Source organism: Corticium candelabrum, chromosome 2 (genome assembly GCF_963422355.1).
Source record: "Corticium candelabrum chromosome 2, ooCorCand1.1, whole genome shotgun sequence".
NCBI lineage: Eukaryota > Metazoa > Porifera > Homoscleromorpha > Homosclerophorida > Plakinidae > Corticium > Corticium candelabrum.
The window spans coordinates 7,611,543-7,639,332 of NC_085086.1; the positions used below are offsets into that span (position 1 = coordinate 7,611,543).

The following is a 27,790-nucleotide window of genomic DNA, read 5'->3' on the forward strand; positions in this document are numbered from 1 at the left end:
CAAACGCCTTCCGAACTCTAATTGAAGTCAACTCAACTGAACTCTATTTGCTCAACTCAATTAATTGAACTAACTCAACTAGCTAACGTAGAACAGCGCGGCTTACAGCTAGAGCTAGTTATTAATTAGGTAGACTATGTCAATGTGTCACTCAATAATCTCTGGGCTCTCATTGTCGGCGCGTACGTTCACATCTGCAGTCAAGCTGTGTGACGAGGAGGCACCGACACCTTGGGTTGTGGCAGATGGTAACATGATCGGTAGTTCCGTGTCCGACGAGCTGTCGTCGTAAGCTACGTCGCTCCCAAGTTCATTTCGCATTTCTTTTTTGAGCTCTTTCATGTCGTCGAAACCGCGAAGAGACAGCGGACGTTTGTCGTCTGACCACGTAGCGTTGCAGAGTGGGCAACGCCCACATTGAGAAGAGCAACGTTCGCAGCCGAGCCATTGTCGGCAGCAAATAGACACTGCTATCGGACTTCTGCTGAGCAGGTGGCAAATCTTGCAACGCATCATTCTTGCTGCTATTGTCGCTGCTTTCGATTCAGTGCGTCGTTTCGATGGCAACCGATGGCGAGTCAATTGCTCCATCTTGTCTTCGATGTTCTCGAGTCGCTCGTGTACTCGTTCGAAGCTGGACTCCAGGCCGCCGAGATGAGTTAGCGCGTCTTCTACTTCGCCGTCGATCTTGAAAGGATATCCATATCCGGAGATGAGGCACGATTGCTCGAGCTCAACGACTGCAGTTGGCCGTAACCGATCGCTGTTGACGAGGCGGTGGCCGATGAAGCTCGTTTTCGTTTGATCGGTGCCGTCTCTCGTATAGAATCGAGGTAGAACTTCAGTGAGTCATAGTCCGACCGGAGTACCGCACAGATGCTTCGAGACGGTGCCTTCCAAAAGTCTACGTCTGCATGCATCCAAAGCAACTAGGTTAATTAGTTAAAGCGTAAACGTATATATACATACCAGCTAGAGTGCATGCATGCTTGCTAGTGCATTTGAGCATGCAAGGCTTTAGGGTGAGCGACATGTTCATGCACAGACAAATTAAAGAAGACCGCGCTGCTTGCTGCAGAGACTCCTAGATAAACACCTCGTCATGCATACTGTGCGTGCATAGATGTAACGTATATCCTACCTCTTGTTCCGTCGTCATCTGCGAACGGTACGCCGCGGTTGTCCACTAGGATAATTCGGTCGTCACACGGAACAACACCTTGAACTTCAAAGTGACTCTGAACTTAGTCAGTAATATGTAGTAGGCTGACGTCATGCAAATGAGAAATGTGACTTGCTCTAGAGTACCACGCCCACCCTTGTATACGGTACCGGTACCGTGTACTACATCTAGAGTGTGCCCGTGAAAGCGCGCAGTCTACTACTTAATTAATTGTAGTAGGTTGACGGTTTCGATGTTTTAATTGTGTCTCGATTTTTCCTAGCAACAAACGTCGTTCCGTATACTTCGTCACCACAGTTGCCAACTCGGCGATCCGCTAGCTAGTGGGGAGCCTATCTAGTTATAACATAGCATTTTCCTCCAACCGGTTCATCTACAATAATGGTAGCGTGTTGTGTACAATGCACGTACAGTACGTGTACCTACACAGCTAGAGACCGAGGTATTCGCTGGCACAACGTTGTGTGTCAGAGCGAAGTTGTCAAGAGTTGCCAACGTGGTTTGGCACGTGACGGAAAGCAAAGTAAAAACAAACACCTGCTAGCGTGTTGGAAACGTGATCTCCTGAGACACGCGTGCGAATGGAAGCCTTGCTAGGACCCCCGCTGAGACCCCTGCTGTGTCTAGCGTCTTCGGTCATTTCAATTTTCTATTTTCTATTTTCTATTCATGTTAGAAATAGAAAAGCGAACAGCGCGTTCAAGTTTCTAGTTTTGAGCACATCGGTGCCTAAAAATCAAATTTTAAAAGATAAATCTAAAGATCACAAGCATCAACACATCAAAAGATGAAAACCATTTTACAAAAATATGGAAAATTAAAAATTAAAAATTTTAAAATTAAAAATTAAAATTTAATAAACACAACAAGTTTAAATAAGAATTCAAGTAAAAAATTAAAAATTAAAAATTAAAAATTAAAAAAATTACTAAAAATTGAAAATTGAAAAATTAAAACATGAAAATTGAAATGTAGAAAATTAAATGGCCGAACCGTCCACTGACCCGAACCGTCCACTGACCTCTAACCACTGCAATTTCAGTAAGCCTGCTACCGCCTAGTTGCAGTTGTATTACGTACTGTATCCTCTGGGCCTGCCAGCCACTACAGTTTAAAATAATAATGGGTGCTCATTGCATTCCCACCTGTGCGAGCTTGCACGTACTATACAGCTGCATAGTGAAATTCGCTCGTGGAGTGAGTAATTAGGAGTAGTGCGCAACGCACAGTAAAACGAGCATGCCTAATTAACTAGCAGTAAGTGAGCAATGTTTCCATGGCGATGTTAGCAGTTGTTAACTTTCATTACATTAGCTAATTATTATTATTAGCTAAGAACAGGACTAACTGTCACAAAAACAGTTATTACAACAATTAACTCAGACGCTATCTAAGTTAAAACGCTCCTTAGACCTAATTCAATCTTGTTGCCATAGCAATAATCACAAAGTGACGTCACATAACGTGAAGTGTCAATTGTTTACACCCATTGAAGAAAACAAACAATTATTCAAAATGATCAATTTGTAACAGCTGTCCCCTGTGTGTAGGGGTGGTGAAACGCAGTTACGTAGGTGAGCATAGTTTCCATACAAACATCTCTAGTGATGACGTCACATGACGTAAACTATTGTATGTTTACTTTCTTCAAAACTAGCAAAGAACGATTCGAATTTATCAATTCATAAACGATTCCCCGGTGGGTAAGGGTGGTGGCGAACGGACAGATTACGCATGGACGGACGGACACTCAGAGTACCTCTTTGACGCAATAGAGAAAACTTGCTCGCTTCGCTCGCTCGCAAAATATATATAGGACATAAAATTATTGTCACGTGAGTAAAGAAGCCAGTCCTCACTGTTTGGCCTCCGTCGTTTCGCGACCTTAAAAGTTAGCACCGTTTTGTAATAGACGTCTTCATCGCCACGTATGAAAGTAGGAACACCACGACCGTTCTCCTCCTTTATGGTCTGTACATGCACGTAACTATTTATAGCTAGCAGAAGACAATGTTGCAACTAGAAGTCCGTCTGGCGACGGCCATTAATGCAAGTCAGGGTACGTTTCATGATGTGATTGGCTAGTGGACGATACTGTGTTGTCCGTATTGTGCTGGATGGACCACACCTACGCATCTGTTTGGTTGACGGCAACAGTTTCAACTTTGATATATCTGTGAGTGTTTCGTTAGTGGACAAATTTATTTACTTGTTTATGCTTCCTTCTGTTTACTTTAGTTTGTGTGTGTGTGTGTGTGTGTGTGTGTGTGTGTGTGTGTGTGTGTGTGTGTGTGTGTGTGTGTGTCTGTGTCTGTGTGTGTCTGTGTGTGTCTGTGTGTGTGTGCAGTGCTCGAAATAATTTTTCTCACCAGCTTGGACAGCTATATATATATGTATATATATATATATATATATATATATATATATATATATATATATATATATATATATATATATGCAGGCGCGTACCCAGGATTTCTCTGGGGGATTTCCATATTAATATCAATAATATTGATCTGTTTATATTAATATCAATATTATTGATCTTAATAACTGTTTTATATCAATATCTAGATTAATATTGATATTAATGGTTTAATTGATATTTGATATTTACTCTCATCTTTGTCCGCTTTGGCTGACTGTCAATTCGAGCCTCCGCTCCGAGGGGTCCATCTTCAGCAGCTGTAGGCCCTGTTACAAACTGTGACAATGTCAACTGACGCTTCACTCCTGACTGGCACGTGTAGCAGTGAGAAGACAGCGCGTTAGACACGTGCTACAACATAGCCTCGAATTCCCAGACATCTGTGTACCGTTAGCAGTAACGCCCACCTGTAAGGAGTTTTTAGGGCAACCTGGAAACATGCCTGCGTACGCCACTGATATATATATATATATATATATATATATATATATATATATATATATATATATATATATAGACAGCTATATATGTGTGTGTGTGTGTGTGTGTGTGTGTGTGTGTGTGTGTTTGTGTGTGTGTGTGTGTGTGTGTGTGTGTGTGTGTGTGTGTATGTGTGTGTGTGTGTGTGTGTGTGTGTGTGTGTGTGTGTGTGTGTGTGTGTGTGTGTGTGTGTGTGTGTGTGTGTGTGTGTGTGTGTGTGTGTGTGTGTGTGTGTATAGCATTCTCTTCAGAATCAACTGGACAAATGGGATTTTGATCTATTGAAGGAGTTTTTTTATTAGAGACAAAGCCAGGTTGAACACTATTTCTGAGCCTCATGCCAGAAGCATGGCTTACAGCCACTCCCAACCCCAATCTCGGGCTTGCCATGGGTCGTCATGAGTTTACGATTGCTGTTCACTTTTGGCTCGGTCTTCCACTGTTTTCTTTACCTCCAAATGCTGTCCGTTGCATTTGTGGCCAAGTATTGTATAAGTTTGTTGATCATCTTCTTGGTTGCCGGAAGATTTCTTTACGTTCTAGACGTCATGATGCTTTGAGAGATGTTATTTTTCAAGCTTTGCTAGTACATGATAAAGGAACCCGATGCGAACAAGGATCTTCAGAGAACTATAGTCGACCTGGCGATGTCTATCATCCAAACATTTTGTTTGGCCCTCCTGCTTATTTTGATGTAACCGTGTGTAATTCGTTCCAGCAAAGATTTGTGTCGCTTTCAGCAAGCAAAGCCGGTTTTGCGACCTTAGAAGTAGAAATTTCAAAGTGTTTGAAGTACGACACCCAAGTGTTTTCATCTGGTGCTCTCTTCTGTCCACTTGCAGTTGAATCATTTGGGACATGGTCGCATGTCAGCTTGAATACATTAAAGACTATAGCATCTAAAACTGTTTCTGTTAATTCTATTTCTTTTAGTCAATCTTTAAGTAATTTGTTGCAGCAATTGTCAGTTAAGTTGCGGTCATATAATGCACGCATGATTCTAAGTAGATTGTTACTAGACAGTAATGACAGTAATTTTAGTTTATGAGATTTGCCTGTATCGTAGATTGGTTGTATTGAAATATAGCCGAACAGAAAATGTCTGGACAAAAATCTTTCAATTGCATTGCAAAATTTTTTTTGAATTACTGTTTTAAATTTATCTTAATAATTAAATACTTTTTACATAAATAAAAGTTCTTCTTTAATTAAATGATTAATACGGTTTATATCCTCTTTTAGTTTTGTTTGCTAAATGTTTTATTCCTTTTTGCCATCTACTCATAATAGCAACCAAACTTTTCTTAGGTGCTGTTGTCTCCTCCTTTCTACTTTGCTTGTGACAGAAAAGCAGAAAATAATTCATTACAATGTATATAGTGTTAACAGGATTTTTGTAGCATTTGCTGTCACTTTTATAATTCTAAACTATTGTGTGCAACATATTGCACTGTCTGCATACTTGATTTATTTATTATTGTACATGAAAGTTGTGAGTGGCAGATACTTGTGGTAGTGGAGGTGTACACTATATTTCTTAACTACTCTTTTTTAGTTGATCTTATCCAAACATCATATTCCTCCACTAGTGATGGCATACAGTTGTTTCTATGACTAGTGGCACTAAACAGATGTTGAGGGTGCTTTGATTTTCTTATTAATTATTTTGTTTCCCTGATATGTGTCTGTCAACCACCGACTAACAGCTCTATCTGGATTAATAGCAACAAAAAGGAGGACCACTACGTTATACTAATTAAATCCACAGCAATGATCTATCTTGTTCTCTGAGAGGTACGCCCTTCTGTTAGTTTTTATCAACTTTAGCTCTGAAATACTTGCTCAAGATGACCATTGCAACAGGGAAGCAGAGGGGCAATTCAATCCAGAATTTTTTATTAGGGTGCTCCTATTTCTGTGTATTACTGTTTGTTGGCAGGGTAACGCAAAAACTCAACCCTAACACTTAACTACATCTTGCGTTTATTTTGCGCTTGTAATATTTGTACCTTGCATATATACATCCACCTAATGAACAGACATTTCTTTATTAACATATCCAAATAGGGATTTACTTTATTGCTTTCATGATTTGCTAACTATGATTCAGCTAAATAAAGAATTATGCATTTTCATGTGTTTACACGTTTGTTTTGAATTTGTTTGACCTTTGGTTAGCTAGTTGAGGAAATAAGTGGTATTGCAAAGAATGAGCTGTTAGATCAGCTATAGAGATTCTAGGCGAGTTTGGAGTAGTTTTAGTGTACAGGCTCAACGATTCTACTTGCACTTGTCAAACCTGTGCATGTTTTGCCGTTTAGCTAACCACAGCAAGCTTACCAATTACTATATGATTACAAAAGTAAACGTATCACAGCAGGTGGCTATAGTTAATTGGGAACAGAGGGAGAACGGACAACAGACAAAGCCCAGGCAGGGCGAAGCAAATAGCAGTACGTTCTACAAAATTACTCGTTCCTTTCCCTTTCTATCTATGCAATGCGCTTGGATAACGGAAGGACAATTAACCATTTAAAATCATTCTTGTCCATTTGATAGGGCTTGTTGGAACCTGTTGTCCGAACACAATCAGAATTGATCTTACAAGTGGCAAAAATGGTCAGACAATGTCAGATGTCCGACTGTTATTTCAAGCACTGGACTGGTGTGTGTGTGTGTGTGTGTGTGTGTGTGTGTGTGTGTGTGTGTGTGTGTGTGTGTGTGTGTGTGTGTGTGTGTGTGTGTGTGTGTGTGTGTGTGTGTGTGTGTGTGTGTGTGTGTGTGTGTGTGTGTGTGTGTGTGTGTGTGTGTGTGTGTGTGTGTGTGTGTGTGTGTGTTATACAGGAGTGCAAAGATGTCACAGCTAGTAACTTTGAGGCAAACTGTCTATATGTTGCAAAATATAGATGTATGACAACTGTAGAAAAATTTCATACCGATAAATACTTGATCACAGCATCTATAGCTGGTATTTGGCATTTACACGACAATAGTACATGAGTATGACCTTCATCAAAGCAATGCACTTAGAAACTGCATAATGCATTGTATTAGTATCAAGATCAATTACCTTCCACATTCATATTCAAGAGATCATATTCATATTTCCTGACTAGGTCATTCATTCTTTTGCCACCTGCCTTCAACTCTCTTTGTTCTTGGTTGAGTTATCTTACATGTTTCAGACCACTTCTCAGAGGGAGTTGACAAGAAAGTCAATTGTTTATGATATCCAAAGGCAATAATACTTCCAAGTTCACAACCAAGCTAGGAAAACATCAACATATTAATTAACTTGTACAAGATGTCACACGCAGAACCAGAGAAACAGACACAGACAGACATACACACACACACACACACACACACACACACACACACACACACACACACACACACACACACACACACACACACACACACACACACACACACACATTGCTGAGTAAATCTGACAAACTGTAATGAATGCAAACAAGACTAAACATTTTGAAAAAATGAGAAAGATGTAGGGTTGCCGTACGAAAAAGAATAGAAACAAGACCATGTAGGGTGTGCTGTGACATCTTTCATAAATTCACTCATACAGACTGAGCAACACATCATCCCTACATTGCACCATTTTCCAAGGTATCACATAGTGTTTAGAAAATGGTGCAATGTACGGATGATGTATTGATGGGTCTGTATGAGTGAATTCATGAAAGATGTCACGGCACACCCTCCATCTTTCTCATTTTTCAAAATGTTTTTAATCTTGTAATCTAAAATGGGACATTGTCACACTATCACATATGAAACAATCTTACTGATAATCAGATATATCAACTTTGACTTCTTGTCGAACTGGTTTCTGCATCTTCCTGGAAAACTGCACCATCATCAGCTCCATTGCAGCAAAGCATCTGCAACCTACACAATTACAAGTGTTACCAACAAGTAAACCTAAATCCATTATATCAGTTATACCTGAATTATCAATGTCTTTAAACTCAGCCCCATATATATATATATATATGGACTTCCCTGTATGTGAGTAGATGTGTAAGAAATAAATATATATATATATATAAAAAAAAAAAAAAAAAAAAAAAAATATATATATATATATATATACTTACCCGACTTAGTCAGGGTAAGTGAACCACTCGTCACAAACAGCAGCATCCAAATAAGACAATTAATTAACTAATCATAACAATACATTATTAGAACATCGTGTTCAATCAGGTGATGCACCCAATCTAGTCTCGACAAGCGATTCCCTCATCAGAAACTGGAGTGACATATTTGTTGCTGTTCTAGTAGTACAAGAATTGCTTTAAATATAATAAATTAATCTATATAAATTCCTCAGATTAATTAACTAAAATAAATTTAATCCTAATTTAAAATTGATTAATCTATCTATACGTATATTTAGTCTACTAACTCAATCACAATAGGCCTCTCCAATATGATTCGTTGTTTCCCATTTCTCGCCAGCGTCCTTTGGAGAACCGTATGCTTTATCTGATGACGTGTCTATTTTACGAGCACGTGACACAATCACCTGACTCAAAATGGTGGTCGTGAATGTGATTGTCATTTATGAGGAATCTCCTTCCAGTGGGTGTAGTGCAGGCATCACGCGCGAATGCAGTGTGTACATCTCGCAAATAAGGAAGGTAACACCGTAGACGAAAACGAACGGCTGGCGTAGCCTCCGACGAGGCGCAATCCGTTTTTGCAACAAACAGCTAGTCTGCAAGTTGGGAAGTTGAGCGCTATACACATGACAATTATTACTGTAAATACTGTACCTCTGCATCACGGTCTTTTTCATAATGTCGCCGGCAATCCACGCTCAGTCACTCACACGTAAGTATACTGGATTCTCTGCAATTGAGCCAGGTAATGTGTTATTGCTACACCTCCTGGAGTAAACTACGCACCGATATCGGTGCAAAATTTTACATCCTCAGCAATAGCACTGAAAGGGGTCACTAGAGCACTTTCGTTCTAACAGTGAGTAGGTGTATAACTTTACACCAAGGTGTACAGCACAAACAAGGGCTAGAATAGCACGGGAATGTGTAGCTAGAGCACTTCATTTTTAACAGTGTACGTTGGCCATCTCATACTGCCACATGCTCCGAATCACTGGGTGATCTAGCCTGTGACTACCCATTTCCAGTCGAAATAAGAGACTATCAACTAGTAGTTCCAGCAGCATATACTATACAAAAAAGTAATATATATATATATATATATATATATATATATATATATATATATATATATATATATAAAGGAGAGGTGTCTGTCTGCCTGTCTGTCCGTCTGTTGGAGCGTTTCTCAAAAACTGCGAGTCCGATCTCAGCCGATTTTGGCTTGCGCAGGCTAAATTCATTTGAGTCGAAAGTGAGATTGTGGTCGTCTTGCTGACTTCTTCCACGACGACGCGATCTCCTGCCGATCGCACTCGCTTCCACTCGCGCGCGAATATCTCTGGAACGGCGCATCGCATCTCCACCGAATTTAGATTGCCCGTTCCCGACGCCGAACGGTACGCGCTGAGCGTGTCGTTTATTGCAGGCGACGCTGAGAAACGAAAGATATTTTTGCTAATATCCGGGTCTTGAAAAAATACACCCACAGTCGTTTGCCAGTCTACGAACGTCAAAGAGCTGCCGTGTTTAATGCACCTGTTCCCCGAAACGCCAGCAACGTCTTCGAAGAGACGACGTTCAACGGCACTGTCGAAATTGCGAGAGTCGGCATTCGCTATATACGGGGAACGGATTGCACGGGTAAGTATTGCACGTGACTTGCATGTTACAAGATTCACGTCGAGATTATGGATGCCAGGTTTGATACACCTGTTCTTCGCAACGGGACTGTCGAAATGGCTTCAACAGGATCAATAATCCAATCAACAGGATTTTTTGAAACTGGACACGTGTCGAATAGGTGCTAAGTTCGATACACCTGCTCCTCGCAACGGCAGCAACATCAAAGTCGAAATGGCTTCAACCAATCGCTAATCCAATCAACGGGATTTTTGGAAGACCATTTGATTGCGGGTATTCGGGAGACGAGGTAGTTGCCTGAAAACCCCATTCTGTCGCAAATCTGCGAAATTCCTGACTAGCAAAAGGCATGTTGTCGGTTACGAGCACCTGGGGTATTCCATGCCGTGCGAACACTGATTTCATAGCTGTGACTATGGACGTTGCCGTCTTGTCTGGGAGCAAGAATATTTCCACAAACTTGGAGAAATAATCGACAATGAGGAGTAGTCTCGTGCCTTGTATGTCATTATATCCCCGAGCAAATTTTTACCAGGGCTCCTGTGGTAGCGGGTGTGGCATCATAGGCTCCTTCTTGTTGCTGTTTCGAAATCTCGCACATATGGGGCACTTGCTGCTTATGTATTTTATTTGCCGCGTCATTTGAGGCCAATACATTACTGCTCTGGCCCGTTCTTTGCTCTTCTTTGTTCCCATGTGAGTCTCATGAATAATAGCTACCATCTCGTTTCTCATGGACCGAGGAATTATAATTCTGTGTCCTTTGAAGAGAATTCCCTTTGCTTCATGCAGCTCCTCCCTCAATGTCCAATATGGCTGAACGACTTGAGGAACGTCCGCAATGCTGTCGGGCCACCCACTGCTAATAGTATTCCTGAGCTGCTGGAGGTCTTGATCCTCCGCAGTAGCTTCCGCCATTTGTTGTAATTTGCTAGGGCTGACCGATAGAGCATCTGTAAACGAGTGTACTCTAACTTCTACATCGTCTTGTAAGCTGCCATCTGTGTCGTCAAGGTGTTCTCGAGATAGCGCATCAGCCAGCAACATTCCCCTACCCGGAATGTTTTGGACGTCCAAGTCATACCGCTGTACTTGCAAAAGCATCCGTTGCAGTCTTGGCGGTGCTTTGCATAGTGGCTTTCTTACGATTATTTCCAGCGGCTTGTGGTCGGTTTGCACCACAACTGCTTTGCCATATATAAATGGATGGAATTTGTTGCAAGCGAAAACAATACCCAGCATGTCCTTCTCAATTTGCGCATACATTCTTTTGGTTTGAGTGAGTGTGCGGAAGGCATAGGCGACTGGCCTGCCTTCTTGTAAGAGACACGCCCCCAATCCCGTTGGTGAAGCGTCTGATTGTACCACTGTTTGCTTGTGTACATCATATAACATGAGGACCGGGTCCGCCGTCAGGACTTCTTTGATCTTCTGTAGAGCTCGGTCATGTTCGTGGTTCTACGCCCACTGAGCCTCTTTCTTCAACAGCTCTCGCAGAGGTGCGTTTATGTCTGACTCGTGTTGGATGAATGCTGCCAGGTATTTGATCATACCTAAAAGTCTCTGCACTCCATGTCGGTCTTCTGGTTTGGGCATCTTTGATATAGCTTCCACTTTGTCTGGTGCTGGACGTACATCTTCGTGTGACACCATGTGTCCCAGGTATTTTACCTCTGGAATTTTGAATTGTAGCTTGTTAGGGCTAAATTTGATATTCTTTTTCTTTGCCCTGTCCAGAAATCAATAAGAGGTTTCGTCATGCGCTGTCTCATCTTCGCCTGCGATAATTATGTCATCCACAACCACGTGGCCGTTGGGAATATCGCCAAAATGCTTCGTCATTTCTTTGTTTCAGAACCTCGCTGGTGGATGACAGCCCGAAAGGCATTCTCATGAAGCGCTTTCTTCCCCATGGCGTATTGAAAGTACACGTGTAGGAAGACTCTTCTGTCAATCTGACGTGCCAAAACGCATCACGCGTATCCATGACTGAGAAAACCTGTTTGCCGACGAGCCGTGTTTGCACATCCGTTGGTGTGGGAACTCTGTGATTTTCTCGTCGAATGGCCTTATGGAGAGGCCCAGGGTCGAGGCATAATCGCATACTGCAATTTTTATTTTTCGTCACGACAAGGTTGTGTACCTAGTCAGTGGGCCTCGTGACGTCCTCAATGATACCGTTCTTCTCAAGTTTGTCCAGCTTCTTCTTTTCACATTGCTCGTTTAGCATAAGGCACAGTCCTGGCTGGTTGTAGGAGCGGAATCGCGTCGTCTGTAAGCCTGATGTGATACTCACGCTCATACTCTCCAATGCCTCGAAATGCCTCGCTGTAAGCATCAAGAAGTTGATCTTTGGACTGGAGGCTTGGCCGTGTGCTCACCATATCAACTCTCCGCACCAGATCCAGTTGTTGGCATACACCGCGACCTAGAATGGTGAGGTTCTCATTGGTCACGTAAAATGATAGACTCTGCGCTCGTGCTGTTGGCCTTCTCTTTGGGATGGTGCAGGGAAGCCGGATCACTTTCCTTGGCCGGATCTACCCCGCCCTATTTCAGTCAGGATGCTTCTTGTTGGCGCAAGGTGTGGCCTGCTTGTTTTGTTTTGTTCTTGCATGATAGCCTTGAGGTCTTGTGTGGCAGGACACTGGCTGAAGCTCCTGTGTCGAGCTCGAACTTCACACGTGTGAGGCCGAAATCCAGGACCTCTGTCCATGCTTCCAATGAAAATTTGGGAAATGAACAGCGGGTCTTTCTCAGATTGTTTGTCCTCCAATTGGTGCTCCATTGAGTGGACGGGCTGTGAGGTGCCCCCTTTCCACTGACAAACTCCAGCAAAGTGGTTGGGCTTGTGAAACTTGGCACATGTCTTCCCATACGCTGGGCATTGCCTGAGCGCATGAGCCAACCAACAGTAACGACATTTGGATGTGTGCTTCTCTGTTTGACGTCTGATTTCCCCATGTAAACTTGCTCTTCCTTTCTGCTCTCTTGCTTTCATGGCATGCACTTCAATCTGGGGCGGATCCTTAGCCATTGCCTGGACTTGAAAGCTGGCTGACTTCCGCCGCTCTGCATATATCCAAAGCTGCCTGAGGTGTCAGTTTGGCCTTTCCCAATAACCTCTCCTTCGTGCGGTAGTCTCTTATTTCAAATACCAGCGTGTCTCGTATGATTAGTTCGCGTTGATCGCCGAACTCACAGTTATTGGCCTGAGAGCGCAGGTTTATCACCCATTGGTCCATTGTCTCCGCTTCCTGTTGCCGCCTGGACCAGAAGCGATAACGTTCAAACACGGTATTCTTCCGGGGTTGACAGTAAGCTCTAAACGCCATCAATACCTCCTCGACGCTGCGCTCGCGAGGCTCTCTGTCTTCAGAAATGTCAAGCACAAACGTATTGTATACGTCGAGGGCCTCAGGCCCTGCCACATTCAGCAGTATTGCTACCTGCGTTTTGGGCGCCTTCTTATCCAGTTCCGCCGCAGCATAGTATATTCGGAAGTGCTGTTCCCAGCGACGCCACGGCTCGGCAACGTTGGCGGCTCCAAACTGCGTGGATGAAGGTGCTTTCAGTTTCTCCATGTGTCTTCTCTTCTGATCCCACTTTTTGACACCATGTAATGCTTAGATGTCTCTGGTATATATAGATACGCTATAGCACTAGAATCTACTCTACTTACACCAGGTCCAGTTTAGCGCATGCGCCGCCTCGCCCAACCCAACACAATGCAACCTACCCAGCTATATGAGTCCATTACATAAACTGACAAAACATAACAGCCTACTGCGCCAAAACATTACAGTCTACTAGCTGCGCAATATCCGGGAGTGCTATACGATTGCAAGTGTATATGCGACATTTTTCGTTGTTTTTACAATGCCTCTAAAGATTTGAGTAGCACCGGAAGGCCTATCTAGAAATAGTCTGGGGTGCTATTTTTAGTACTGTACTGAAGGTTATATCTATTTGTCAATTTTTTGTCTTTTTGTGTGTGCATTTGCTCAATTGGTTAGAAAGTCATCATATGAAGCGTACATCCGGGACCTTACAGGTTTTAGTGAAGGCTTGACTGTGTTCATCCTGTTTTCTCCCCCAGAAGGAGAAAGATTGACTGGAGACATTCGCCACTTAAACTGTCCATGTTCTATCTTCCAATCAGAGTTTCGTTCAATTTTTGTGCATCCTTGAAGGGGTGCACGTCACTATTGGCTCTTTGCTAATGTAATTTCACTGTGAGGCAAGTGCTTGTAGTCTCGACATGTGCTATCCAAGTCTACAAACAACAGGTCGACTCTTTCCAGCTTTTCTTGTCTGTCTCTCGTTTTAAGAGCGTTAGACTCAAAGCTTACAACAGAGGTCAACCAAAAGTCGACCACAATGTACGCAACGTACGACACTCCAAGCGACTGAAAATTGTTTTGCATGCGCTGCCTATCTTCGAAGTAAGAGAAGGCAGACAAAAGAAGAAGACGACTTGCACGTGTAGCTCACACGTAACAAAGTGTGATATCAGAAGGTAAATGCAATTGACTATTTAGTTACAAATTGCATTAGCAGAGAGTCAATAGCGACGCGCATTGCTATCAGCAGTTATCATGGATATATGTGCATGCACAAACACTAACCAAAAGGGTAAGATCTTGATTAGAGGATAGAGAGTGGGCGGTTTCCTATGAGTGGCAAATGTGTGCAGCCGGTTTTTCTCCGGCTGGGGAGATGAACTGCTAGAAACTCGAGCCTAAGTGAAGGCGAGCTATAGCATGATTTCCCTAAGCAAGAAACTCTTACACGCAATTGCTTTGTTAACTCAAGGAGTATAAATGAGTACCTGGTCTTTAACTGAGGCCCTAAGCAGCCTTCTGCTGTGACGTGACATCAGCCACTGGTGTTCAGGTGACACTTCGAGTGCTCACACCACAGTTGGCTTCACAAGTCGGTGTTCCTGCGATTACTTTGCCCGACTCCAGGAGAATGCCAGCGCTGGTCCACAGTGCCTCCTGAGTAGCACACGGGAGCCCAACTGTTAGCTGGGGTCGTGACCAAGAAATTTGATCTCTTGATGTTTAGGGTTATGGGTTAGTGTGTGTGTGTGTGTGTGTGTGTGTGTGTGTGTGTGTGTGTGTGTGTGTGTGTGTGTGTGTGTGTGTGTGTGTGTGTGTGTGTGTGTGTGTGTGTGTGTGTTGTGCTTTAGCTCAATTGGGTAGAGAATCATCCTATGGAGTCAATAACACCCGGTACCTTGCAGGATTGTAAGTACAAGTCGCAGTGATGGCGAGTATGGCATAATTTCCTTATGCGAGAAACTCACACACGATTGCCTTTCTCAACTCAGCAGTATCAATGAGTACCTGGTCTTTGACTGAGATATTATACATCTAGGCTGCCATCGACTGTGACATGACATCAGCCACTGGAGTCCAGTATGAGTCTTCGGGTGCTCACACCACAGTTGGCTTCACAAACCGGTGCTCCTGTGAGTACCTGGCCATGGCCCGCTTGCCGGCTCTAGGAGATTGCTAGCGTAGACCCAGAGTTCTCCTGATAAGGGCACAGGAGCCCATATGTTACCTGGGAGTGTGACCAATACCTAGCAGCTCCTAACGTTAAGTTTAGTTTAGTTTTGGTTGTGTGTGTGTGTGTGTGTGTGTGTGTGTGTGTGTGTGTGTGTGTGTGTGTGTGTGTGTGTGTGTGTGTGTGTGTGTGTGTGTGTGTGTGTGTGTGTGTGCGTCTGTGTGTGTGTGTGTGTGTGTGTGTGTGTGTGTGTGTGTTTGTGTGTGTGTGTGTGTGTGTGTGTGTGTGTGTGTGTGTGTGTGTGTGAGCGTGCGTGCGTGCGCGCTCGCGCGCTTGCGTGTGTCTTTGTACCATGTCTGTCTGTCTGTTGATTTTGCTGTTAGTTTATCTCCTTGTTTATTGTTTATTTGTTTGGCTATTTGTCTGTTTATCTAATGGTGTGTGTGGTAGTTTGATTATTGATTCGTCTGCTTATAGAACTGTTTATCTCTTAAGTCAGTTTAGCTTACAAAAACGCCAACGACCTCAACATCGTATCGCTTGAAATGCGAATGAGCTCAGCAGTGATTCGCTGTTGCTTATCAGCGCTTTCAATGTGCTTGTAATGTTGCGTCACTAGCATCAAATTCTACTTCGTCGGCTCACAACGGATTTTGTCTGAGGGATGTTCTAACGCGCCTGCAACGTTTGTACAAAAACATTTCGTGCGTGTATGGTTCCTGCATGTTATCGCGTTATACGGGAACTGAAACAAGCTCACGCGCTACAGTGTGATTCCCGCCAAATTGGCTAAACTAGATACAAATCCCCTTACATTTACATTATTGATGTAATTCATCAAGATCAAGTAATGTTTCGTTCGTTGACCGACCCCGATCTTTGGGAATCTCTTGTCCCTAATCTTGATTACGTAGCGAACCACTTGATTGTAACACGATGTGTACTTCGCCGTCTCGTCAGCGCGAACATAATTAGCATGGCGGAATTTGGAGAATGGTGCCGTTACAAAACACCGCTCACTGAAGAGAACGTCGATACGCTCGTTTTACGTCTACACAAACAAGATCCAAAGTTGTTTCCGAAGTTTTGCACGATATTGAAAGACGTCGGACAAGGAGAAGTGGCTCGACGACTCGAGGAAGCTGCTGTAAAGATTGAGCAAGGAAGCGTCTGCGGTGGGTTGAATGTCGTTTTTTAGACTGTAAAATGACATTGCTTTGATACTTCTAGCTAAGTTAGACAGCGCCGATGAGCACGCGATAGCAGCAAAGAAAGTCGACGTCGTTAGGGCTAAAATGTCGACGACTCGTACAGAAAGTCTGTGCAGTCCTGATTGCGCATCGACGTAGCGTGATAGGTAACATTGTGTATAACAGGTGCAGACATTTCAAGTGAAAAACAAAGACCGTGGGAACGACGTCTGCCCTCATCGTCGGCGTGGCCGTCATCAGATAATCAAAAGTTTACATCACGTGGCATGGAAGGTGAGATTCTGTGTCAAAAGTCTGTTGAAGGTTTCGTGTTTCGTAAGTGTTTCGTGTTTGCTATGCTATAGGAGAACCAAATACAACGAAGGATAATTCACAAGGGGTTGCGAGCAATATTCAAGGAGACCGGTTGTTGTCTGCTGCTCTAAGAAAGAATTATGTGTTTCTAACGGAAACACTGCGTTGCGACAAGCTTTTACTTGGTACATTGTTCCAAGAATATGTCATATCCGCTAGGCAGTTCACGAAGCTTCGAGAAGACAAGCTAGATCACAAAGAGAAAATTCACCAACTGATCGTGTACGTTCTTCCAAAGAAACGGCCTCAGATGTTCTGGAAATTCTGCAAAATTCTTCGCCATTTGAAACAGACATATGTAGCTGATAAGCTATTGCAAACCGTGTCAGATTACGAAAGCACTCTTCAAGGTGACTGTGTTAAACGACTGGCCGTTAATGTATTGTTTTGTAACAAGAAAGTTTTATTATAGGACCTAGTAACTATCAAACAACGAGCAGTTTAGAAGAGACTATTGAAAGATATATCGCTAGAATCAATCGTCTTAGAGCAGAAAAGAAAGCGGCTAGAAAACAGATTCAGCAATACAGAAAATTAGGAAGAGCATGCAGACAGCTTTCTAGAGCAAAATACCGCAAAAATTTTTGGCTAAAGTACAAGAGAGACAGAACAAGACCTGAACAGAAAAGGTGAGAAAATGGAAAATGGAAACGTGTAAATAATATCAAAGCGTCACTAAACTGGTTGAAAAAGTGTCAGAGTGACAAGAGCAAATTCACTTGGCTGAACACAGTGTAAGAGTGACATGTCCAAGAGACGGACTTACAAAGGATTCTGATGTTCTGATGAGCACTAAACATGGTTTCGACGGCATGCCTGCTTTCACGTCGTTCTTCTGTATTTTTCATGATCGATGATTTGTTGAATAAACTTTATAATAGCCTAAGTGCAAACTTTGAGGAACGAAGACATGGCGTCTTGACGAAGTGTGATACATTCATGCAGTTATAGTTGCTATACACGTTGCTTTGCGTAGACTAATACTATATACTCAGATTGTTTCAGTTAGAATTGCTAATTGTTGTGTTACTACTTGGACTATATAGTACAATACATACAAAGGTTGTTTTCTTGGTCTAGCGTGTAGTAAAGTTGATTTTTGAATTTGGTGTGGTATTGACGCTGAGTGAGCTCGTCAAGACGTAGAACACAGATATGTATGCATATGATTGAAGTCCTCTTGGTTTACGAGGTATGAAGATGCTAGTGACAAAGAAACAATCATAGACATGGCATGCAAAGACAGAACCTTTTGCTAATTCAGACATCGACAGTAAGCATCGTGAATAATCGTCAATTGGAATTTTTGTATTTCGACGTCAGAAACCAAACATGTATGTGCAGCATTCTCTTACGATCATGTTTACAGATTTACATGTTATCTATTCTGTTTGCTGTAACTTGAAGCTAGGCAGTCTGTAATGAGATGGATTTCTATGCAGGTGGCAATCTTATCGCATCAAAATAGCTTTCATTGTTATTCAGAAAATGTCTCCCACACTTGTTTTTGCTTCAAGTTGCTTTGATGCTACGCAGTAAACAACCTAGGAATTTTTAATCCACAACTTTATAAAGACTGGCTTTGTACATAGTGCAACTAAAATACTAATAACTCTAAAGCAGATAACCTATGGAGTGAACCTTTACGCTTCAAAACACATTCTGCAGTAAAGAAACTATAGCTTAAAAATTTGGAGTATAAGATCGATGAAACGCAGTTAATTAAACTAAAATAACGGATAGCTTTTATCACACGCAAAAACAGAATGCTACAAGAGTGGATTCGTCCAGATGGTAATTTCACATACGGGACATTTCCATTTCCGCGAGCGGACAATCCCTTTATCGTGTGGATTTAGAGCTGCACTTTGTTCAGAAGAGTGTTCATCAGAAATGCCTTGCGATATGCGATATTTCTAATCATCATCTAGCCCAGAGTCTAGTTTAGAGGTAATGTCTGTGGTCACAGTTCGTATGCTGCATGAGTACATCTTCCACAGAATTCAACCTCCTGCAACACGTACGTCACGAAGACTACAGTCGCCAGACACACAAACACAATTTAAAAAACTCAGCAGCCCTCCGAACACGGGCGGGCAGGTTACCCAATCAGACAATTGTTTCGGTGCGGTCCCAAAATTTTTTTAGTAGTTATCGTTGTTCTCGTTTGTCGTTATTTAGCTTGTTCATCATTGATAGACTGAAGAGAGACAGGAAGGCAAAGTTGGGAAGGTTGTACGCAAAGAGTTAGAAGGTCCAGACAGACTCTCCAGCCGGACACTCAATGCGACAATGGCTTGTTTGAGTAACCTTGCAGAACGCGTAGGAGGTATATGTTTGTAGCTAGCAAACATTACTGAGCATTAGAGTAATATCTTTCTAGTGACAGAAAATAGCGAAAGCGCTTGGGCTGACGCAGAAAAGACACGTAAGGGAGCGGATCAAGCCCTAGACAAACTCTCATCGGTGTGTTCAAGCAGTCAAACCGCCACTCCATGGTCTGCCTTGAGAAAAAACTATGTATATCTGTCGAATGCCCTGCATTTCGACAGTTTTCTCCTTTCACGCCTGTATGAATACTCTTTCATATCCCGACACGAACTCGATCTCCTGCATAGTTGCAAATTATCATATGAAGATAAGATACATCATTTGATTGTGCAACTTCCTTCTAATTCGCCTGAAAAGTTTCCTGAATTTTGCCAAATTCTCCGTCGTGTGGGACAATCTGATGTTGCAGAGAGGCTGGAGCAGCACGCCTCACAAGGTAACTCTTAATTAATTCTCTCTGTGTTGGTCTTTTTTGTGACGTGGGAATGATTATTTGACAAAGATAAGAGTAAACTACTAAGAAGTAGTAGTTCACATCATCGAAAAAAATCACTAAAAAGGCTATTGGAAGCTAAAGTGGCTAGACTGGAAAAAGAGAAGGCCGCAGCAGTTAGGGAAGCTGAAGAAGAAAGACAAATCGCCTTCGCTGCAGCAGAGCAGGTTCTAGACAAAACTGTGCGAGCACCAAGTTTTAGAGCTTTGGACTCTAATGTAAAGACACGAGATGATGATATAGAATCACTAGCTAAGAATATTGAAGAGGAATTCGCGAGGCTCACGAAGGACTCGTTGGCAGAGTGCTCTGATATTTGGAACAATACACCAAATGCATCAAATATTGCAGGAAAACAGCAGGTGCGTGAGAAAACGCTAGATTTCACTCTTCTTTATGTTACTTTTGTTTTGCTACTACATACACTGAGAAAGGCAGACATATTGTAGTATAGAAGCATTGCATATTATAGTGTCATGTTGCAATGCATGAAGAAATTATGTGCTATTTGATTTCTAAAATATTATGCTTGTCATTTCAATCAATTCCTTTACAATAAAAACAAACACACACACACACACCCACGCACACCCACACCCACACACACACACACACACACACACACACACGCACGCACAACTTGAAACTAATTATTGTGTTACATGATTACAGACCAGTGGCAATAGTATGCCAAGGACTGAATGGCATTTCCCTACTCCTTGTACTAGTTGGCTGTATGGTAAATTGGGATCGGTTGAAGACAGACTAGTAGTGTTAGCAAACGGAATTGATCAACTGTATGTTCAGAATGATAACAGTGATGAGTGGAACATATTTGCCAGAGAAGATAGTGTCATCAAACATGTGGTAAGCACTCTCGATTTGTGTTTGGTCTACCTGTATGATACAATAAAACGTCAGTATGTGATTGAACAATTCAATATTCGCGAAGACGAAAACTGGCGGTTTGTCACAGTTCTACCAAGTGATTTGCACTTAGATGGTGTATCTGTTTCTCTTCGAGAAAACTCACTGTATGTAGTGGGTGGTGAGACTAGATCGGGAACGTATGTGAGTACAGCAAGTGTGTGTGACTTAAACAGTGGGCAGTGGTGCAAGATGAACGACATGCAAACCAAACGTTCCAACTGCTCTTGTGCTATTGTGAACAACACACTATTTGTGTGTGGAGGCTTTACAGATGGCTACGTTGCAAGTAATGTTGTTGAGTGTGCAGATGTTCGTGTAGAAAAATGGAGACAAGCCCTTCCTACAAAAGCCTATTTTACAACTCTGACAGCAGTTAATGACAAACTGGTTATGGCTGGGGGCTTGAGTCAACAAAACAGGTTTTCTCCGTCTGACATTGTTGAATTATATGATGAGAGATCTGTCAAATGGCTTCCTCTACCACACATGAAACACAAGCGATGGTTACATTCTGCATTGTCAATGCAGAAGGAAGAGCTCATCGTGGCAGGAGGGCAGGATCAAGATGGGAAACCTCTAACCTCTATAGAAACTTTATATTGTTTCTAACATTTCGTTATTTTTACAGTTTATGTGTAGCTGCCATTGCCTTGCAGCAGCACCTCTCAGAATTAGTAATCGTTACTAACATTGGTATGTGGTGGAATGGGCAGGTGACCCGAAACATGGAACAATGGACAAAATATTTCTATAACGACTTTTTGAAGCAGTCCTAGATATGTATTATTAGCTTTTTCTATTCTTAGCATATTTTATTCTATTACATTTTATGCTACTAACTGTTTTCCAGAGTGCTACAGTGTGTCATGACAGCACGTACACTATATGCGTTTCATAGTAAGGAATTACACACTTCAGATTAAGCATAGAATTAGGTCTGTATGCCAACATACGCGGTTTGTTCTTATTTCCTAATTTTAGTTTAATTGTTTCTGTACGACACACACACACACACACACACACACACACACACACACACACACACACACACACACACACACGTGGTGTAATAAGAGAAAATGTAGGATATCATATTGGTAAATTCAGACAGGGGTGCATCTAAGAAACTCTTGAACTTGGGTTCCAAGTGCTATCCAGCAGAAGTGTCATTAAATTAATTAATAAAAGCACCAAAAATTATTTGTACCAAATTGTCACTCTTTAATCCACGCAATACTATGTATAGTTACAAGTCACTATGGGCAGCAATTTGTAAAATTCTAGTCTATTATAGCAAGATGGTTTTATATTGAAATGTAAAAAGAATACCTTGTTAAGTTAATAGCTAAGTGTTACTAATTCATTGTTGTAAGTTCTATTAATACCTTAGAGATGTCCTTTTTATTGCTTCCCGTTTGCTAGCCTGCAAAGATGTGACTGCATCTTGTAAACTACGTACCTTTTGCAGATGTAGCTACAAAAGAATCAGATCGTTGCAACTGCACGTACTGTTCGTGTCTATTGATCTACTTTGCGTATCTGCATTCGAAATCTGTCTGTCTGACACATATATTTAAACTTTTATCTATGATACATTTGCAATGCAGGTTACTATGTACTGTCCAACTACTAGTAGTGTTCATCAACTAAACTAAGATAAAATTGAAATTCGAGTTAAACAAAACGAAGACTAAACTTAAAAGCTACAGTGTACAAGCAAAGCCTCCATGCAGTACCAGCTAGTGGCTGAAGTACTGGGTGGCAAAGAGGTCACATCTGTCGTCTTCAGACAGCGAAGATAGCTTGTTAGAGATGACTCTAGCATAAAACTTCTGGAGCTGAATATAAAAGCGTTTGCACCAGAAGTCGATAAACTCCGCAGAGTTCGGTTGTCCTACTTTGTCCAATGAATTCTTTGATAATTTGCACAGGAGTTTCACCCATCGATACCCCAAGCTCCAAATTGTTCCATTACTAGTGGGGTTACAGTGGCAATTGTGCCACCTGGTAATTGCTGTTTGCTGTATTTCTCCTTCTTTCTGTCTGCTCTCCTCTCTGCAGCGACACCACTAACATGAGCAGATGATGGAAAGATGTCACTACTCCATGGGTGGGCAAGGGAGATATCTAATTCAACGTTGTTTCCAATGTCCAAGTCAAAACATGCGATGTCCGGTCTGTTGTTTGTAGTTGTATAACGACTCCTCCGCTCCCTGCGGTGGTGGATATGCAACCCACTGAAACAATCAGACCAGACGAACAAAATCGATTTGTGAGACCATACCGGCCCACCACCAGTCATACAGGTCGCCAAATGGTATCCACTGTCATCTATAAGAGCTCCACAATTGCATGTTGTTGTCCAGCTGGAGAAGGCTATGGGCAAACCCAAAGGAAGGACGCCAAGCGAATTTCGCAAGAATTGAGTGCGAACACTTCCGATGTAGGGATAGCATTAAGCCAAGCCCCAGCGCCCTTACCTGTTGTTGAGCGTAGGCAGGCAGCATCTCTGGCAGTGGGGTCATTTTCGAGTAGATACTGAGCATTGGAAGAAGCAGTGACAGAAGATAGCCTTTGTTGAACTTTCCCAGCACATGGCAGATAGTCAGAGAAATGTTTTCTGGAGGGACAGACCTTGCTATGGCCTCACTGATTGCAGAGGTTAAAAAGCTTAAGAGACTGTCGATGATAGGTCGTAAAACAGGGAATCGGAATGGCAGCTCTGTAAAAGAGTTGGCCCGGGATGCAACAAAAGCTGGATGTCTCATTGACTGCAAAAAAATCATTCCGAGACCGCCCATTATACTTCTTATTGTGCCAATACACAGCAGAGTTTTCCTATAGACATTATAGATAATGTGAAGTAACTGTGTTCTGCTTCTTGTGAAGTGATGAAATATTTTGACATTAATTAGATTAGCATGTACAAACCAAGAAGGATGACATCTGTCTGTTTTGATGATTTAAACTACCCAGTACTGATGACAAGTCCATGATGTGTACTTGTCATTTGTTGTTCTTTGTTTCTTCGTTTGCTGTAATATGTATCTATATACAGACTAGTTTCAGAAGTTTAAACCACTGTATCTGTACATTACTTCTGCACTCTTGTGAAGAACATTTCTTTTATGAGTTTCAGCTCATTCATAATTTAGTACACTTTCGAGCAAGTTTAGTAACTTGATTTCGTATTTCAAACCTTATTTGTCTGTACTGGCAAAGGCAGCGAGTAGCTAGACAACATAACAGAGTGGCTTGGACAAGGCAAAACCTTGAAGAATGGAGTGATGTCGCTAGTAGCTTTGGACAGAATGTGCAGTATGATAGAGTCAACTCTCATTACTATCAATGGAACTAGAAATGGTTGCCAACTCTTGAGCAACAATTCTGCTACATGTTGCTGAGGAAAATCACCAAGATTGCTTATTATACCGCAAATAATAATTTACTTGTTTATAGAGCCAAGATAATTCAGTCTGGGAATCACAAAATCATTCTGTCAACAACAAATGGCCAGCACAAAGCTCTACTTTAAATTCTGTTTGTCTATTCCACTGTCTACTGTCTGTTAGTCTGTCTTTGTCTGTCTGTTTGTCTGTCTATCTGTCAAATACATATATTTGATATATCATAGCTAAGGCAAGACAGATGAGTGTCCAGCAGCCCTAGAAGAGCCACTAACAAGTGCAATCTGTCTGTCCTTCTGTCTGTCCGTTCATCTGTGCTGTCTATTGTTTATATTTGAAAATTTGCTTTTGTTGTATCTTTTAAAGTTTAAAATCAATAACACAATCTATCTATTCGTCTGTCTGTCTGTCTGAGAGCTATTGATCTCTTCCAGGGTTCAGTGACACCAAACAATGCCCTGACATTGTAGCCTACAATCATTGGTCGCAGGCAATACACCGCAATGGCCGTTAGGCACATCTCAGCCTGGTTTCAAGGTAAATGAATTGCTATGTTTGTCCTCGCTCTTTGAGCAGTACATGCAAGCGGATATTTTTAAAGGAGCCTCAGTTTGAAAATGTTCTTGATCAACATGGTGTACTGTCGACGTTCATGTCAACAGCAAAAAAGGAAAATGTCAGTAAAATGAATCTTATTCAATATAGTCTGTTGTCTTCTAGCCCATTTGATGTTTTCTTCTACTTCATCTGGAGAAAGAACGTGCCAGAGATATTCTGCATATCTGATGTAAGAGCATCAAAGACTGAATGGTGACTTGGACTTCTCAGGAGAAAAAATCTTTCGATGCATTGTAAACTTTCAATGTCCAGCAAACCACAGATACAACCTGCAGTGTATGAATCATTGTCCACCAGCCAACACTATATAATAAGACAAGACTGTAAAAGTTTGTACTCTACTGTTCTTTCCTGGTGTAAGCCGCAGCAAACATGGATTCCTCAAAATAACCGCAAATAGAATAAGTTGTTTATGACACTGATTGTAGACAACAATGTCAGGGCATTGGTTGATGTTACTGAACCCTGGAAGAGATCAGTAGCTCTCAGACAGACAGATGAATAGACAGATTGTTTTATTGATTTTAAACTTAAAACATACAACAAGAGCATATCTTCAAATACAAACAATAGACGGATCAGATGAACACACACACAGACAGACAGACAGACAGACAGACAGACAGACAGGTAGGCAGCCAGGCAGACAGAATGACAGACAGACAGACAGACAAACAGATTACATTTGTTGGCGGCTCTTCTAGCACTGTTGGACACTTATCTGTTTTTGCCGTAGCTATGATATATCAAATATGCGTATTTTGACAAACAGACAGACAGACAGTCAAATGTATTATAGTGAAATGTTTAACAATATATGTATTTGACAGACAGACAGACAGATAGACAGACAGATAGACACACAAACAGACAGACAGACAGACAAAGACATACAACAAATAGTAGACAATGGAATGGACAAACAAAATTTAAAGTAGGGCTGTGTGCTGGCCCTATGTTTTTAATTAAACAGAATGATTCTGTGATTCCCATACTGAATTATCTTGCCTCTATAAACAAGCAAATTATTATTGCAGTATAATAGCAATCTTGGTGAGTTTCCTCAGCAACACGTAGCAGAAACGTTGCTCAAGAATTGGCAACCATTTCTAGTTCCATTGATAGTAATGAGAGAATTGACGCTATCATACTGCACATTCTGTCCCACACTACTAGCGACATCGCTTCATTCTTCAAGGTTTTGCCTTGTCCAAGCCACTCTTTTGTGTTGTCTATTTGCTGCCTTTGCCAGTACAGACATATAAGGTTTGAAATACAAAATCAACTTACTAAACTTGCTCGAAAGTGTACTAAATTATGAATGAGCTGAAACTCGTTAAAGAAATGTTCTTTACAAGAGTGCAGAAGTAATGTAGAGATACAGTGGTTTACACTTCTGAAACCAGTCTGTTTTCCCGTGTGGTTTGAAGGTGGGGTTAAAGTCTGGCTACGAGAAACTAGTCTGTATGTAGATACATATTACAACAAACGAAGAAACAAAGAACAACAAATGACAAGTACACATCATATACTTGTCATCAACACTGGGTAGTTTATATCATCAAAACAAACAGATGTCATCCTTCTTGGTTTGTATATGTTAATTTAACTAATGTCAAAATATTTCATCACTTCACAAGAAGCAGAACACAGTTACTTCACATTATCTATAATGTCTATAGGAAAACTCTGCTGTGTATTGGCACAATAGCAGATATAACTGTTGATGTCTATATACAAATACACACACACACACACACACACACACACACACACACACACACACACACACACACACACACACACACACACACACACACACACACACACACACCAGGATACTCACTGTCATTCATGTCATCAACCGTATAACCATAACCAATGCCATGGCATGTTGTTTGAAATAAAATGCCAATTGGCTAAAGGCATATATATCCCAGGTATACCTACAATTGTCAACAACACTATGAGTAATACCATCAACTTAAATAAGAGTAGTTACTTTAACTCAATAAACTTAATTTAACAAATATTGTGTATACACACATATCCTATGCTCATTTAATTAAATTGTATTTAATAAATATTTCGTAATAGTAGTTTTGAAATAGAATTAAATTGCCTTGAACTGTAGCAGCTCGCTTCTGGAAAGGTGTACTTTAGCCGTATTCATTGATCCATCATTCTTCGCCTTGCAGCGTCAACTTGACTTCCGACTCATGCAGGACGGCTGGTCACGCGTGTTAGTGCCCCACTTGATGCAAAGATGGTTTACCGTCCAGGGGCTAGTAGTTCTAGTCTAGTAGATCACATGTGTTATTGGCCAGAGACGTAGCTACACAGTACAATACCTTCGTATTTTGAAATAAAATGCCAATTGGCTAGAGGCATATATATCCCAGGTATACCTACAATGACAACAACACTATGAGTGATACCATCAACTTAAATAAGAGTTAATTTAACTTAATAAACTTAATTTAATAAATATTGTGTATAAAAACACATATCTTATGCTCATTTAATTAATTTGTGTTTAATAAATATTTTGCAGTAGTAGTTTTGAAATAGAAGTAAATTGCTGGAGTATTTTGCACTTTTCTGCATGTACGCATTACTAAGTTCATATTATTCAATTGCACACATGAAATAAATTTGCAATACATATTACAAAATTTGATGTATGCAGTGTATGCAACAGTGCAAATATTGACGCACAATTCAATCCAGTTACTAATGTGCATAGCACATGCACTCAAAGATTTCAAGAAAATTTAGAAATTTGTATAACCGCAAAGTATAACAATTATAAATCACTTCACCTGCGGTCGAATTTATTTGAAGTCGATTTGTGCCGAGAAAACAACGTTGGCAGTCGACGTTCAAAATTGAGGCCCCCTTTGAATAAACGGTATAGGTTACTGCTTGAAAGGTGCGCAGAAAGACAGCACTTTGTTTATGTCAAAATCGCGGTTGTAACATGTCCACTAACGACAGAGACTCAAAGGTCGCGCCGCTAGCCTCGTACACCAAAACACCTTCGCTTCAA

The 27,790-nt window shown here is 41.5% G+C and overlaps 3 protein-coding genes across 4 annotated transcripts; 2 read left to right on the top strand and 1 right to left on the bottom strand.

The window, feature by feature from the left end:
- Positions 1-37: 37 nt before the first annotated feature.
- On the bottom strand, positions 38-4,051 carry LOC134176439 (uncharacterized). The gene is made up of 4 exons (XM_062643109.1): positions 4,019-4,051; positions 3,801-3,962; positions 1,142-1,238; positions 38-839 (listed from the first exon to the last, which is right to left on the bottom strand). Exons 1-4 carry the CDS (start codon positions 4,049-4,051, stop codon positions 148-150), a joined length of 984 nt encoding a protein of 327 aa, XP_062499093.1. The 3' UTR covers positions 38-147.
- A 12,193-nt stretch (positions 4,052-16,244) lies between these two features.
- Positions 16,245-18,058, top strand: LOC134198492 (uncharacterized). The gene is made up of 5 exons (XM_062667904.1): positions 16,245-16,572; positions 16,628-16,714; positions 16,774-16,881; positions 16,953-17,312; positions 17,375-18,058. Exons 1-5 carry the CDS (start codon positions 16,248-16,250, stop codon positions 17,593-17,595), a joined length of 1,101 nt encoding a protein of 366 aa, XP_062523888.1. The 5' UTR covers positions 16,245-16,247; the 3' UTR covers positions 17,596-18,058.
- Positions 18,059-18,785: 727 nt separating this feature from the next.
- LOC134198244 (uncharacterized) lies at positions 18,786-21,563 on the top strand. Of its 2 annotated transcripts, XM_062667604.1 has the most exons (6): positions 18,786-18,912; positions 19,144-19,291; positions 19,346-19,729; positions 19,796-20,148; positions 20,459-20,653; positions 20,787-21,563. In XM_062667604.1, the coding sequence occupies exons 2-6, from the start codon at positions 19,255-19,257 to the stop codon at positions 20,826-20,828; spliced, it is 1,011 nt and encodes a 336-aa protein (XP_062523588.1). In that variant the 5' UTR covers positions 18,786-18,912; positions 19,144-19,254; the 3' UTR covers positions 20,829-21,563. The 2 variants fall into 2 exon arrangements, with proteins under 2 accessions (XP_062523588.1, XP_062523587.1); XM_062667603.1 differs by having other exon boundaries at positions 20,459-21,562.
- Positions 21,564-27,790: the final 6,227 nt, after the last annotated feature.

Bases quoted from the DNA above. Each gene is read 5' to 3' on its own strand.
- LOC134176439 (XM_062643109.1), bottom strand. From the start codon at position 4,051: ATGTTTCCAGGTTGCCCTAAAAACTCCTTACAG. The intron at 1,239-3,800 runs GTAAATATCAAA...GACTAAGTTCAG, and splicing joins CAAAGCGGACAAAGATGAGA to AGTCACTTTGAAGTTCAAGG. The intron at 840-1,141 runs GTAGGATATACG...GACTCACTGAAG, and splicing joins AGATGACGACGGAACAAGAG to TTCTACCTCGATTCTATACG.
- LOC134198492 (XM_062667904.1), top strand. From the start codon at position 16,248: ATGTTTCGTTCGTTGACCGACCCCGATCTTTGGGAATCTCTTGTCCCT. The intron at 16,715-16,773 runs GTCTGTGCAGTC...TGTGTATAACAG, and splicing joins GTCGACGACTCGTACAGAAA to GTGCAGACATTTCAAGTGAA. The intron at 16,882-16,952 runs GTGAGATTCTGT...GCTATGCTATAG, and splicing joins TACATCACGTGGCATGGAAG to GAGAACCAAATACAACGAAG.
- LOC134198244 (XM_062667603.1), top strand. From the start codon at position 19,255: ATGGCTTGTTTGAGTAACCTTGCAGAACGCGTAGGAG. The intron at 19,292-19,345 runs GTATATGTTTGT...ATATCTTTCTAG, and splicing joins CCTTGCAGAACGCGTAGGAG to TGACAGAAAATAGCGAAAGC. The intron at 20,149-20,458 runs GTGCGTGAGAAA...ACATGATTACAG, and splicing joins ATATTGCAGGAAAACAGCAG to ACCAGTGGCAATAGTATGCC.